This window comes from Melanostigma gelatinosum (assembly GCF_949748355.1).
Source record: "Melanostigma gelatinosum genome assembly, chromosome: 17".
Taxonomy (NCBI): Eukaryota; Metazoa; Chordata; class Actinopteri; order Perciformes; family Zoarcidae; genus Melanostigma; species Melanostigma gelatinosum.
The window spans coordinates 23,684,109-23,697,845 of NC_136650.1; the positions used below are offsets into that span (position 1 = coordinate 23,684,109).

The window sequence follows — 13,737 nt, forward strand, 5'->3', positions numbered from 1 at the left end:
GTCTCTGTGCGGGCAACCCTTCCCCGGGAGGAGTTTGTTCTCCATTATTAATATTAATCACGACGATTGTTGCTGCTGTCGGATCGGAAAGAGTTGATTTAAACCACAGGACGTAAAAACATGGAGTTTCTTCTTCACCTCAAATTATCAACATGATTCTACAAACATGTTATGATTCAGCCTGATATTAAGAGCATGAACACACCTGTGTGTGTGTGTGATACTCGATGCTGATCACAGATCAATATATAAATGGATCATGGGACTCTGGATCCTGGACTTGAAACCTGTCTGAACAGTAAACTGTGTTGTGGTCAGAAGAAATAAATAAAATGTATAAATAAATATTCAGTGTTAATTCTTTTTAATATCTGATCCTGGAAATGTTACATGAACAACAAATCTGTAGGAGAGCTAACGTTAGCTAGTTAACATTAGCTGGTAAAGGTTAGCTAGTTTAAGTTAGCCAGTTAACGTTAACTAGTTATGGTTAGCTGTTAGCAGAGCAACATTTGTCTTGATCAGACAATATAAAATAAACATGGGATCAATTTAAGCTGTTAACTTCCTGACACACCAAATTGATTAATATACAGAAATAAAACTACTAATGCCCCTAAAATGTTTAATCAAAGTGTATTTTTCAATAAATACAATAATTTATTTCTGTGTTTTTCTGCAAATCACCACTAAAGATGACCACAAAGTAAAAGTAAAACATTTTGTTCAAATCTCTGTTGATATTACCGTATTTATTATTTTAAAGACCCACATTTTCCATTTCGGACACCTAGGTTGGATAAAGAAGCCGTCCATGTCCAGAAGCGTCAATTTCACTTCACATCCCACAACGCATAGCTCTGCTGACTACAGGAGCCCGTTTAGCACAAACCTGAAGTTCAGGTCCGATGGGGGTTGGATCCATAAAGTAAATGAACCTCCTCAGAATCACAACGTTCAGCACGTCTAAACGGGTACCAAGGGTTCTGCTTTCAGACCTGGTCTGACGTCTGGACCTGATGGGTCCTGACAAAGTCTCGGGTTAAGGTCCAGAAACGGGACTTGTTACTGTCGATGACCTTCCTCAGCAGCCATCGAAATACATCTATACCGGACCAACTGGACTTGTGATCTGGTCTCAGGTTTTTGGCTTCATTGATGTTGTGTTCTACATCATCAATGAATGTATTTCTGATAATTTCGATCACTTCATCAATGACAGTCAGGTTCTGAGCCCACGACATGAAAAGCTTTGTGAACATGGCTGCACGTCTTCTGACTGGAGGACCATCACGATGTGTTCAAAGGTTAAATTTCCTGTTCTACTTTGGTTGAATGGGAATCCGCGTCGGCCCCGCCGCCGTCTGCCCCGCCACCGTGCAGCTTCATGTGTCTCTTCAGATGTCCTGTAACAGTAAAACATTTCCCGCAGACAGAGCAGCTGAATGGTTTCTCTCCGGTGTGGACCCTCATGTGGATCTTCAGGCTCCCCTTCTGGGCACAACTTTTCCCGCACACGTTGCAGCTGAAGGGTTTCTCCCCTGTGTGGACCCTCATGTGCTTGGTCAAGTCCCCTTTTTCGGCACAGCACTTCCCACAGAAGGGACAGCTGAAGGGTTTCTCTCCCGTGTGGACTCTCATGTGTTTCTTCAGGTCTGTTTTCTGAGCACACCCTTTGCCACAGATGGAGCAGCTGAAGGGTTTCTCCCCCGTGTGGTACTTCATGTGTCTGTTGAGGTGTTCTTTCACATGAAAGCTTTTGCTACACAGCGAGCAGGTGAAGGGTTTCTCTCCAGTGTGGATCCTCATGTGTCGGGTCATGTTCCCTCGTCCGCTGAAGTTCTTCCCGCAGAACAAGCAGCTGTACGGCTGCTCTCCGGTGTGACACCTCATGTGAGCAGTCAACGAGCCGCTGTCTTTGAACGTCTTATCACAGCCGGTACACGGAAACGGCCTCTCGCCCGTGTGGTCTCTGACGTGTCTGTTCAAGTTGCCCTTCAGGCTAAAACATTTCCCACAATAGGAGCATGGAAACGGTCTCTCTTTGGCTGCAGAGCCGACGTCGCTCTCAGAGACTTCGCTGTGTTTCTGAGACTCGACACCCGATTGGGCTTCATTGGTTTGTGACCAATCAGAGTCGTCGGTTTCAAAAGAGTCCAGAGAATCGTCTTCATTAACTGGATGTCTATCTGGATCTGAGTTCCTGTCTGGTTCTGGTCCTCCACAGTCCTCTCCATCAGCTTCTGTTTCCATCTGTTCAGTTTGTCTTTGATGAAGCTGTGAGGACTGAGCTTCCTCTTCATCATCTTCACTCTTCACAGGAGTGAATAAGAACTTGATATCAGCCTCCTCCAGACCTTGAAGCTGCTCTCCCTCCTGACTGGTCCAGAGTTCCTCCTGTTCCTCTTTAATGTGTGGGGGCTCTGGGTCCTCCTGGTCCTCTTTAATGTGTGGGGGCTCTGGGTCCTCCTGGTCCTCTTTAATGTGTGGGGGCTCTGCGTCCTCCTGGTCCTCTTTAATGTGTGGGGGCTCTGGGTCCTCCTGGTCCTCTTTAATGTGTGGGGGCTCTGGGTCCTCCTGGTCCTCTTTAATGTGTGGGGGCTCTGGGTCCTCCTGGTCCTCTTTAATGTGTGGGGGCTCTGGGTCCTCCTGGTCCAGACTGGAGCTCCACTCCTGCTGCTCCTTATCCTCCAACAGCTGCTGGATGTCTGCAGGAAACAGGAAACACACACATTAGTGTTAATGTTCTACCAGCTGCTGCACCGACACCGTGGTGCTTTGGGCCGTTTAGAAGCTGCAGGATGGAAACAAGGTCGGCTTCCACTTCAAACTAAATCAGAAGCAAAACAAAATGCTGAAGCTAGAGCTATTATTGAAGTGAAACGCTAATACTAAAGCTTAAAGATAACGCTAATACTGGAGCTAAAGCTGAAGCTAAAAGTTTATAGTAAAGCTAATGTCATAATGGGAGCTAAAGCTGATTCTGAAGCTAAAGCAACATTGAAGCTATGGCTAACACTGAAGCTAAAGCTCATACTTAGGCTAAAAGTTAATGCGAACACTGAAGTTAAAGTTATTTCTGGAGCTAAAGCTCATACTGTAACTTAATCTAATAATTCAGCTGGATAGAGAATACATGAAGCTAAAGTATTAGCTTTGTGTAGCATTAACGGTTAAAAATGTGTGGCGTAGTACTAGCTTCGTAGTATTAGTGATTTATAATTAGCAATGAAGTATAAGTTTTGTATTATTAGCGGTGCAATATTAGCTTTGTGGAATACGTTTTGTAGTATCAGTAGTGTAATACCGGTTTCGCTGTATTAAAGGCTTAAAATTAGCAGTGTAGTATTAGTTTAGTAGCATTAGAATAGAATACATACTATCTTTATCCCTTTAAGGGGGAAATTAGTCTCTGCATTTGACCCATCCCCTGTATACAGGGAGCAGTGGGCTGCCATTGATCGGCCCCCGGGGAGCCGGGGGTTCAGTGTCTTGCTCAGGTACACTTCGACACGTCCCAGTCGGGGACCCACAGCTAGAAGTTAAAAGAGTCAGAGAAAGTAAATTCAGTACGTTAACTAGTTGTCAACCGATTCAGTAACTATACAGTGAAATATTACAGAGAAAACACGAGGACAGTAGCAGGTCCACAAACGCAGGCATAAGCGCTTTATTATGTTTGATAACCGACCAATGAAAATTAAAACATAGAAGAAACAAAAGTACACGGACCTGAAGACCAGCAGGAGGTTCTAACATTTGTCTCGTATGAGTGACGCGAGTCATGAAGGGGGGAATGTGGGAGAAAAATGTATTTGTGTCTTGAAATATAGTTGTGTAAAATCAATCATATCCATAATTTGAAATGTATCCTTGTATATTCACATTCATACTGTGAGATTGTGTCATTGTCATATGTTCTTCACGTCACTGAGACAGGGAGCCCGAGTGAAGATGGAGGGCGAGGACGCAGATCAACAAGCAGGGCAAGATTTCTAACGGAGGGGAAGAACTGGAGGCGGTTGCTGTGACGGAATCAGGAGAAGACGAGTGATGAAGGAGACAAAAAACCTCTGTTATGACTTGTCCGAGGTGCACAGTGTAACTCGTCTAGGTGACATTAGCTTCGTAGTATGAGTGGTTTCGAATTAGAGTGAAGTGTAGTATAGTATCCCTGATTCGCCACGCTCCTATCACGTGACCGTTCCCGGATGTTCACAAACAACAACAGTCTTGATTACCGATCGATTACCAGGTCAATTGAACATGAACAACTGATGACGGGTGTTGTTGACCTTGTTGTCTTTACTAGCAGCTGTTGTTCAGTTAAAGTCTGTATTTCTGAGGAAGCAGATCAGTGAGCGGCGTGTCCAGCGGAGGTATGAGCGCTACGGAGCGGACGTCTGAAGTCACGGTTAGAGGCTTTGAGGAGGACGGACACAAACCGGAGGACTTTCCTTTTCTTATTAATGTTTATTTTGTCAACGTTTATTTTGTTAACAAGTTAACACACATAAACTATAAAGGAACAAAACATGGATTGCTCTCCAGTAGGACAGACTTCAGCCACCAGCAGAGCGACGAGTGAGAACAGAAACGACGACACCGAGGGAACGAGTGAGAGACGAGTGTTGAACACATTTATGGATCATAATCTAGTAAACTTCATGTGTAAGTGTTAATATTAATGTAAATATGAGTTGAGAGAGATAGAGCAAGACCCGCAGCGCTGTAACTACGTCTGAAAAATAAAACTTCTAAAACTTTCCACAAACTGTCTATTTGAGTTCATAGAAGAAGATTTTTAGAGAAGATCTTAAGTATCAAACACGACCGTTCATTATTAAAGACTACTTTATTACTCCATCGTATTATTTTAAGTAAGCAACCAATCTACTTCCTGTTTACACCGGCACCATCAGCCCAGTGTACGTGAAGAGTCACGTGATATTGGTTACAGACTCTCCCGCAGCGTCTCGGTATCTGTTCCCTCCTGATTCAAACAGGTGAAAGGTTCATCCCTCCTCTGGTGATGAACCAGGCTGCACCAACATGCTGAATGCTATTGAGCCCCGTGACACTACTCCTTCACCAGCCCAGTTCTCCAGACCATCCTGCTTTGTCAAAGAAAAAAAAGCCCAAACAGAGAATCAACTCAGACACGCCCCTCAAGAGTCTCACCAGAGATTTGGCATTTCTGCTTTTTTGCTGTATTGAAAACGTACCGAACCGTGGCACCACTGTATCGTATTGAACCGATCGAGAATGTTGTGAACCGTTACACCCCGAATGGTGTAGTATTAATGGTATAGTGTTAGCTTTGTAGTATTAGTGGTATAGTGTTAGCTTTGTAGTATTAATGGTATAGTGTTAGCTTTGTAGTATTAGTGGTATAGTGTTAGCTTTGTAGTATTAATGGTATAGTGTTAGCTTTGTAGTATTAATGGTATAGTGTTAGCTTTGTAGTATTAATGGTATAGTATTAGCTTTGTAGTATTAGTGGTATAGTGTTAGCTTTGTAGTATTAATGGTATAGTGTTAGCTTTGTAGTATTAATGGTATAGTGTTAGCTTTGTAGTATTAATGGTATAGTGTTAGCTTTGTAGTATTAATGGTATAGTATTAGCTTTGTAGTATTAGTGGTATAGTGTTAGCTTTGTAGTATTAATGGTATAGTGTTAGCTTTGTAGTATTAATGGTATAGTGTTAGCTTTGTAGTATTAGTGGTATAGTGTTAGCTTTGTAGTATTAGTGGTATAGTGTTAGCTTTGTAGTATTAATGGTATAGTATTAGCTTTGTAGTATTAGTGGTATAGTGTTAGCTTTGTAGTATTAATGGTATAGTGTTAGCTTTGTAGTATTAGTGGTATAGTGTTAGCTTTGTAATATTAGTGGTATAGTGTTAGCTTTGTAGTATTAATGGTATAGTGTTAGCTTTGTAGTATTAGTGGTATAGTGTTAGCTTTGTAGTATTAGTGGTATAGTGTTAGCTTTGTAGTATTAATGGTATAGTGTTAGCTTTGTAGTATTAGTGGTATAGTGTTAGCTTTGTAGTATTAATGGTATAGTATTGGCTTTGTAGTATTAAGATAAGATAGACTTTATTGTCCCGAAGGAAATTTGTCTTCGAAACATACATACAGTGTGGTGTCTGCTGTTAAAAAACAATACAATACAAATAACATATGGCATACATACATTACATACACAGACTGTTGCCAGTCCACATACCCGCACACACAGTACCTACAGTACTTACAAAGACTGCCACCGGCCAACAAACACATGTCACACTGCCCATTGTACAACGCACCAGTAGTGTGTAGTTAAGATATTAAATTAAATTAAAATCGGTGTTCCAGGGTTAAGCTCTGGCTAGCTTGCCATTCAGGGCCTTGATGGACGAGGTGACAAAAGAGTTCTTAAAGCGGTTGAGCTGCACTGAGGGACTCTGAAGCGTCTGCTTGAGGGGAGGAGCTGGTATTCAGGGTGGAGGATATGAGTGGGTCTGAAATGATCTTCTGGGCCTGTCTGATGAGAGTTTCATCAAAGACGGCCTGGAGTGAGGGATGCTGTCTGATTAGTGGTATAGTATTAGCTTTGTAGTATTAGCGGTATAGTATTAGCTTTGTAGTATTAGCGGTATAGTATTAGCTTTGTAGTATTAGCGGTATGGTATTAGCTTTGTAGTATTAGCGGTATGGTATTAGCTTTGTAGTATTAGCGGTATAGTATTAGCTTTGTAGTATTAGCGGTATAGTATTAGCTTTGTAGTATTAGCGGTATAGTATTAGCTTTGTAGTATTAGCGGTATAGTATTAGCTTTGTAGTATTAGCGGTATGGTATTAGCTTTGTAGTATTAGCGGTATAGTATTAGCTTTGTAGTATTAGCGGTATAGTATTAGCTTTGTAGTATTAGCGGTATGGTATTAGCTTTGTAGTATTAGCGGTATAGTATTAGCTTTGTAGTATTAGCGGTATAGTATTAGCTTTGTAGTATTAGCGGTATAGTATTAGCTTTGTAGTATTAGCGGTATGGTATTAGCTTTGTAGTATTAGCGGTATAGTATTAGCTTTGTAGTATTAGCGGTATAGTATTAGCTTTGTAGTATTAGCGGTATGGTATTAGCTTTGTAGTATTAGCGGTATGGTATTAGCGGTATAGTATTGGCTTTGTAGTATTAGCGGTATAGTATTGGCTTTGTAGTATTAGCGGTATAGTATTGGCTTTGTAGTATTAGCGGTATAGTATTGGCTTTGTAGTATTAGCGGTATAGTATTAGCTTTGTAGTATTAGCGGTATGGTATTAGCTTTGTAGTATTAGCGGTATAGTATTAGCTTTGTAGTATTAGCGGTATAGTATTAGCGGTATAGTATTAGCTTTGTAGTATTAGCGGTATAGTATTAGCTTTCTAGTATTAGCGGTATAGTATTAGCTTTGTAGTATTAGCTTTGTAGTATTAGCGGTATAGTATTAGCTTTGTAGTATTAGCGGTATAGTATTAGCTTTGTAGTATTAGCGGTATAGTATTAGCTTTGTAGTATTAGCGGTATAGTATTAGCTTTGTAGTATTAGCGGTATAGTATTAGCTTTGTAGTATTAGTGGTATAGTATTAGCTTTGTAGTATGGAGTGGTCTCGTGTGACGTCACAGTTTAGCTGTCGGCCATGTTGGAGTACACACAAAGCCACTGGCATGCACGGCTGAGTCACATAACCTATCGATCATGGTGAACTTTTGTGCTGTCTTTGGTTGTGGCAGCAGAGCTGTTAGAGACAAGAAATCATTCTTTCGTTTGCCAGCGGTCATTACACATCAAGGAAATGACACGAAGGAGCGATCCAAGCGACGTCGCGAGAAATGGCTGTCACGCATCTCTCGAGATATAAAGGAATGGAATTTGGCGTACACTAGAGTGTGTGCGCATCACTTTATAAGTGGTCAGTGATTTTATTTACTAATTCGTTTGTGAACAGTATTTAATAAAGGAAATATAAATTAAACTTGGACATGAGAAGGTTACCGAAGCTTCATCGGCCCGTGACAGCAGTCGGTACCAGAGACGTGTTGAGCGTGTACAACAGGCGGAACACAGAGATGCAGCCTCAGCATTGCTTGATATGAGTTTAACGTCGGATCATATATATATATATATATATATATATATATATATATATATATATATATATATATATATATATATATATATATATATATATATATATATATATATATATATATATATATATATATGTATATATATATATATATGTGTGGGGGGGGGATGAAGTTAGGAGTTAGTTGAAAGTGAATTCCTACACACACGCACACAATGACATGCACGTACAATGTAAACAAACACACGTGTCTGTTTGCGCCGAGTAAACATTGAATATTGCTAAATATCGGACCAGATCTGTATATATTTACCCTTCCAATGACGAGATGAGAATTGTCGACGACCGTTGCTTTGACGTCTCGGACCCATCCACTGACAAACTGATTATAAGCGTCGAGCCCTTTGTAGCTCTCCAACTCGTCTTTTGTGTGAGGACTGGGGGTGTTCACGAGATACGCGTAGATGTTGGCGTAGTTTACCGATGGAAGATAAGTAGGATCGGCACTGAAACGATCTGCACTCATCGTATAAGGATCCAAGTTACCAATAACCTTCAATTTGGCCAGGTAGCGAACCTTTGATGCACTATCCAGTGATTCAAAGTATTGTATTTTCGCCGCACTTCCTTGTTTACGCGCCGCCATGTAGGATCTGTATGTACTCCAACATGGCCGACCGACCTCGTAACTAAGGAGATCGTGACGTCGGTGAGACCACTCCATTAGCGGTATAGTATTAGCTTTGTAGTATTAGTGGCATAGTATTAGCTTTGTAGTATTAGTGGTATCGTATTAGCTTTGTATTATTTGTGGTATCGTATTATAGCTTTGTAGTATTCGCTTTGTGGTATTAGTGGTATAGTATTAGCTTTGTAGTATGGAGTGGTCTCGTGTGACGTCACAGTTTAGCTGTCGGCCATGTTGGAGTACACACAAAGCCACTGGCATGCACGGCTGAGTCGCATAACCTATCGGTGGTGAACTTTTGTGCTGTCTTTGGTTGTGGCAGCAGAGCTGATAGAGACAAGAAATCATTCTTTCGTTTGCCAGCGGTCATTACACATCAAGGAAATGACACGAAGGAGCTATCCAAGCGACGTCGTGAGAAATGGCTGTCACGCATCTCTCGAGATATAAAGGAATGGAATTTGGCGTACACTAGAGTATGTGCGCATCACTTTATAAGTGGTCAGTGATTTTATTTACAAATTCGTTTGTGAACAGTATTTAATAAAGGAAATATAAATTAAACTTTTACATGAGAAGGTTACCGAAGCTTCATCGGCCCGTGACAGCAGTCGGTACCAGAGACGTGTCGAGCGTGTACAACAGGCGAAACACAGAGATGCAGCCTCAGCATTGCTTGATATGAGTTTAACGTCGGATCATATATATATGTATGTATATATATATATGTGTGGGGGGGGATGAAGTTAGGAGTTAGTTGAAAGTGAATTCCTACACACACGCACACAATGACGTGCATGTACAATGTAAACAAACACACGTCTCTGTTTGCGCTGAGTAAACATTGAATATTGCTAAATATCTGACCAGATCTGTATATATTTACCCTCCCAATGACGAGATGAGAATTCCCGACGACCGTTGCTTTGACGTCTCGGACCCATCCACTGACAAACTGATTATAAGCGTCGAGCCCTTTGTAGCTCTCCAACTCGTCTTTTGTGTAAGGACTCGGGGTGTTCACGAGATACGTGTAGATGTTGGCGTAGTTTACCGATGGAAGATAAGTAGGATCGGCACTGAAACCATCTGCACTCATCGTATAGGGATCCAAGTTACCAATAACCTTCAATTTGGCCAGGTAGCGAACCTTTGATGCACTATCCAGTGATTCAAAGTATTGTATTTTCGCCGCACTTCCTTGTTTACGCGCCGCCATGTAGGTTCTGTATGTACTCCAACATGGCCGACCGACCTCGTAACTAAGGAGATCGTGACGTCGGTGAGACCACTCCATTAGCGGTATAGTATTAGCTTTGTAGTATTAGTGGCATAGTATTAGCTTTGTAGTATTAGTGGTATCGTATTAGCTTTGTATTATTTGTGGTATCGTATTATAGCTTTGTAGTATTCGCTTTGTGGTATTAGTGGTATAGTATTAGCTTTGTAGTATTAATGGTACAGTATTAACCACAGCTCCCATGATTTGTGGTTGTTAGCAGCTAACAGAGTTAGTTTGTTTAATATGAATAATTATCTGTTTATACATATTATGGGCTTCAGTGTGTCTCAGAGATTTGACACAATGTTTCCGTTCAGGAGAAATGTTAGCTAATCTTCCGCTAGCGTTAGCTAACAACATCTCCGGGCCTCTCCTCGGGACCCACCTGCTCGGTGCAGCTTGACTTCCGGCTTCAGCACGGCATCGAGCAGCCTCTTCTGGCTCTGGATCTCCCGCTCTGACCGCTCAGCTCGGTCTTCGTACTCCGCCACGGTTTCCTCAAACAGACCGACAATCTCCTCCGCAGCCGCCGTTAGCCGCTCGGTGAGCAGCGCTCTCAGCGTCGGGATTCCAGCCGCTTCTTCTCCTTTCTCCACCCGCAGCAGAACGTCTTCGGCGGCGGCACCGAGCCGCTCGTGTACCGACACCCGCAGCAGCCGCACGGCGCACATTTTGCTAATTTTTCTGCGGACAAAGAGAGCCAGCGGGGCCGCGAACACACACACGGAGTTCCGCGTCAACAACGGTTCGCTTTGAGGAGAGCGAAGCGAACAGCGAACTCTGCTGGGCCGGAGGGCGAACAACAAGGAGTGCTCTGATATGAAATTCAAATACAATTTTATAATAGTCGTCATTTACATATACACAGGTACATATATATGAAATGTAACTTCTGCATTTAACCCATCCCTAGCTTATTGGGAGCGGTTAGGGGTTTAGTGTCTTGCTCAGGGACACTTCGGCACACGACTCGTAGCAGCCAAAGATCGAACTGCCAACGTTGTGGTTGCCGGACGACCCTCTCTACCCAATGAGCCACGGCTGTCCCAGTTATTGAAGTAGTAATATACACTTTATTTGGTGAACCTCATTCTGAGCTTCATGTTAAGATAGTTACTCCATGGGGCTTTTATTTTGAAAGGGCGGGACTGGGTGGGTGAGAGAGGGGGAGAGACAGACAGAGAGAGAGAGACACAGACAGACAGACATACAGAGAGAGAGAGCGAGTGTGTGTGTTGGAGAGGCTGACTCAAACGTTCCAGTTGTTAGGAGATACCCATCGAACACAGTAAAGTGATTTTGAACAAAACTCCTGCCTCCTTTTCAAAATGAGAGACATAAGACTCTGCCTAACTCTCTGATGTGGTTTTTATGTTTGTGATTAAAAATGTGAGCTCCAGAGCAAAATACAAAACTGGTCCCGTCTGCTTTCTTTGAGAAATGAGTGGTGATATTTAACATGGAGTCTGATGGAGCAGCTGGTTGGAGTTCATGTCGCTCTGCGGCTCTTTGAGCCAAATGTGTAAATCCGTTGGATTCCACAGACACTTTACTGCGACCAGCACAACATGTCCTATCGTTTTGACCAACAATGGAGCTGGAGCAATTTGATTGGAAAAATCACAGAATACTTTTTATGCTCCACTCCACTCTGACCGTGATGTCATCGCTCTAGCACGGAATGTTCCGTGCAATACACACCCATTATAAAATCTGAAACGGACCCCAAATTTTCCTGAAACTTAATCTGTGACTTTACGAAAACTGTGCTAGCTATCAAAATGTCCCTTTGGCTCAATAAAGTCCAGCGTTTTGTCATGCATACGTATGTATACATATACATACACATACAACATTTTAAAGTTGAAATGGTGTCTGTAGCTGAAAGTATGAGGAAGTAGAAGGATTTGAATGTTGAAAAAGTTTAAGAGGATTTGAAAATATTCTCCATTGAAATCCCATTCAAAAGGAAAATTGCAAAAAGCTTAATAATTCAAAAAGCATAAGAGATAGAACAGTGAAAAGTCATAGCATAAATGTCATTAAAGAGCTGAACATTTTAATATTTTTGAATGGTTTCTGTAGCTTAAAAAATGAAGAAGGGGACGGACGAAATATAATAAAAAGAGGAATAAAGAAACAGGATAACAATACTTGGAATGCGAAACAGCATTCCAACTGTTATTGAATTAGCCAACAGCCTTAACGTCTGTATGTCAACAGCTGACCGACAAATCAAATAAATTAAGTTATGTTGAATAATATCTCAACAATATTTATTATCAAATTGAACTGTATTAATTATAAATAATATATGATCTAATAATAAATAAACGTTTACTTTGAATGTTGGGTAACTGAAAGAAGAAATCCTGACTCTGAAGTCATCCTCCTGCTGCTTGGATATTCTACCAACACACTTTTTCAAAAATATTTCAAACTGCATGACCACTGATCTTTTACAAATTGTAAACACATCCCTTCTCTCAGGTGTCTTCCCACAAGCCCTAAAAACTGCAGTTATTCAACCACTCCTAAAGAAGGCTAGTTTAGACTCCGCAACGATGAAAAATTATCGGCCAATATCAAACCTCCCATTTTTAAGTAAAATAATTGAAAAAGCGGTTTTCCAACAGCTGACCGACTTCTTGGCCGTAAATAACTGCTTTGATGTTTTCAAGTCAGGCTTTCGACAGCACCACAGCACTGAAACTGCTCTTGTTAAGGTTTTCAACGACATCCACTTGAACATAGACAATGGCAGAAGTTCAGTCTTAGTGTTACTGGATCTCAGTGCTGCATTCGACACGGTCGACCATGCCATACTCCTAGAAAGACTAAACATCTGGGTGGGACTCTCTGGCACAGCACTTAACTGGTTTGAATCCTACTTGAAGGACCGAGAATACTTTGTGTCTGTAGCTGATTACACATCAGAGCTGACTAAAATGACATGTGGTGTTCCCCAAGGTTCAATACTGGGGCCTCCTCTGTTCAACATCTACATGCTTCCACTAGCTCAGATTATGGAAAACAACAAAGTGTGTTATCATAATTATGCAGACGACACACAAATCTACATAACTATGTCACCAGGGGACTATAATCCCATACAAGGGCTGGGTAACTGCATTGAACAAATCAACAACTGGATGTGCCAGAATGTTCTTCAATTAAACAAAGATAAAACAGAAGTAATTGTTTTTGGTACCAAGGACGAACAATTGAAAATCACCGCTCAGCTTCAGTCACTGATGTTAAAACCCACAAACCAAGCCAGAAATCTAGGTGTAGTTATGGATTCAGACCTCAACCTGAACAGCCACATCAAGACAATTACAAAATCAGCCTACTATCACCTGAAGAATATATCAAGGATTAGAGGACTTATGTCTCAACAGGATGTGTAAAACTTGTCCACGCATTTATCTTCAGCAGACTGGACTACTGTAACGGTGTGTTTACAGGTCTCTGTAAAAAGTCCGTCAGAAAGCTGCAGCTGATTCAGAACGCTGCAGCTCGAGTCCTCACTAAGACCAGGAGGGTGGACCACATCACTCCAGTTCTGAGGTCTTTGCACTGGCTTCCTGTCCAACAAAGAATTGACTTTAAAATCCTGCTGTTGGTTTACAAAGCACTGAATGGTT

General features: G+C 41.6%; 1 protein-coding gene across 1 annotated transcript; it reads right to left on the reverse strand.

The window, feature by feature from the left end:
• Positions 1-622: 622 nt before the first annotated feature.
• Positions 623-10,761, reverse strand: LOC306791575 (uncharacterized protein; the record flags this gene model as incomplete). The annotated part of the gene is made up of 2 exons (XM_079288365.1): positions 623-2,708; positions 10,476-10,761. 2 exons carry the CDS (start codon positions 10,759-10,761, stop codon positions 1,309-1,311), a joined length of 1,686 nt encoding a protein of 561 aa, XP_079144491.1. The 3' UTR covers positions 623-1,308.
• Positions 10,762-13,737: the final 2,976 nt, after the last annotated feature.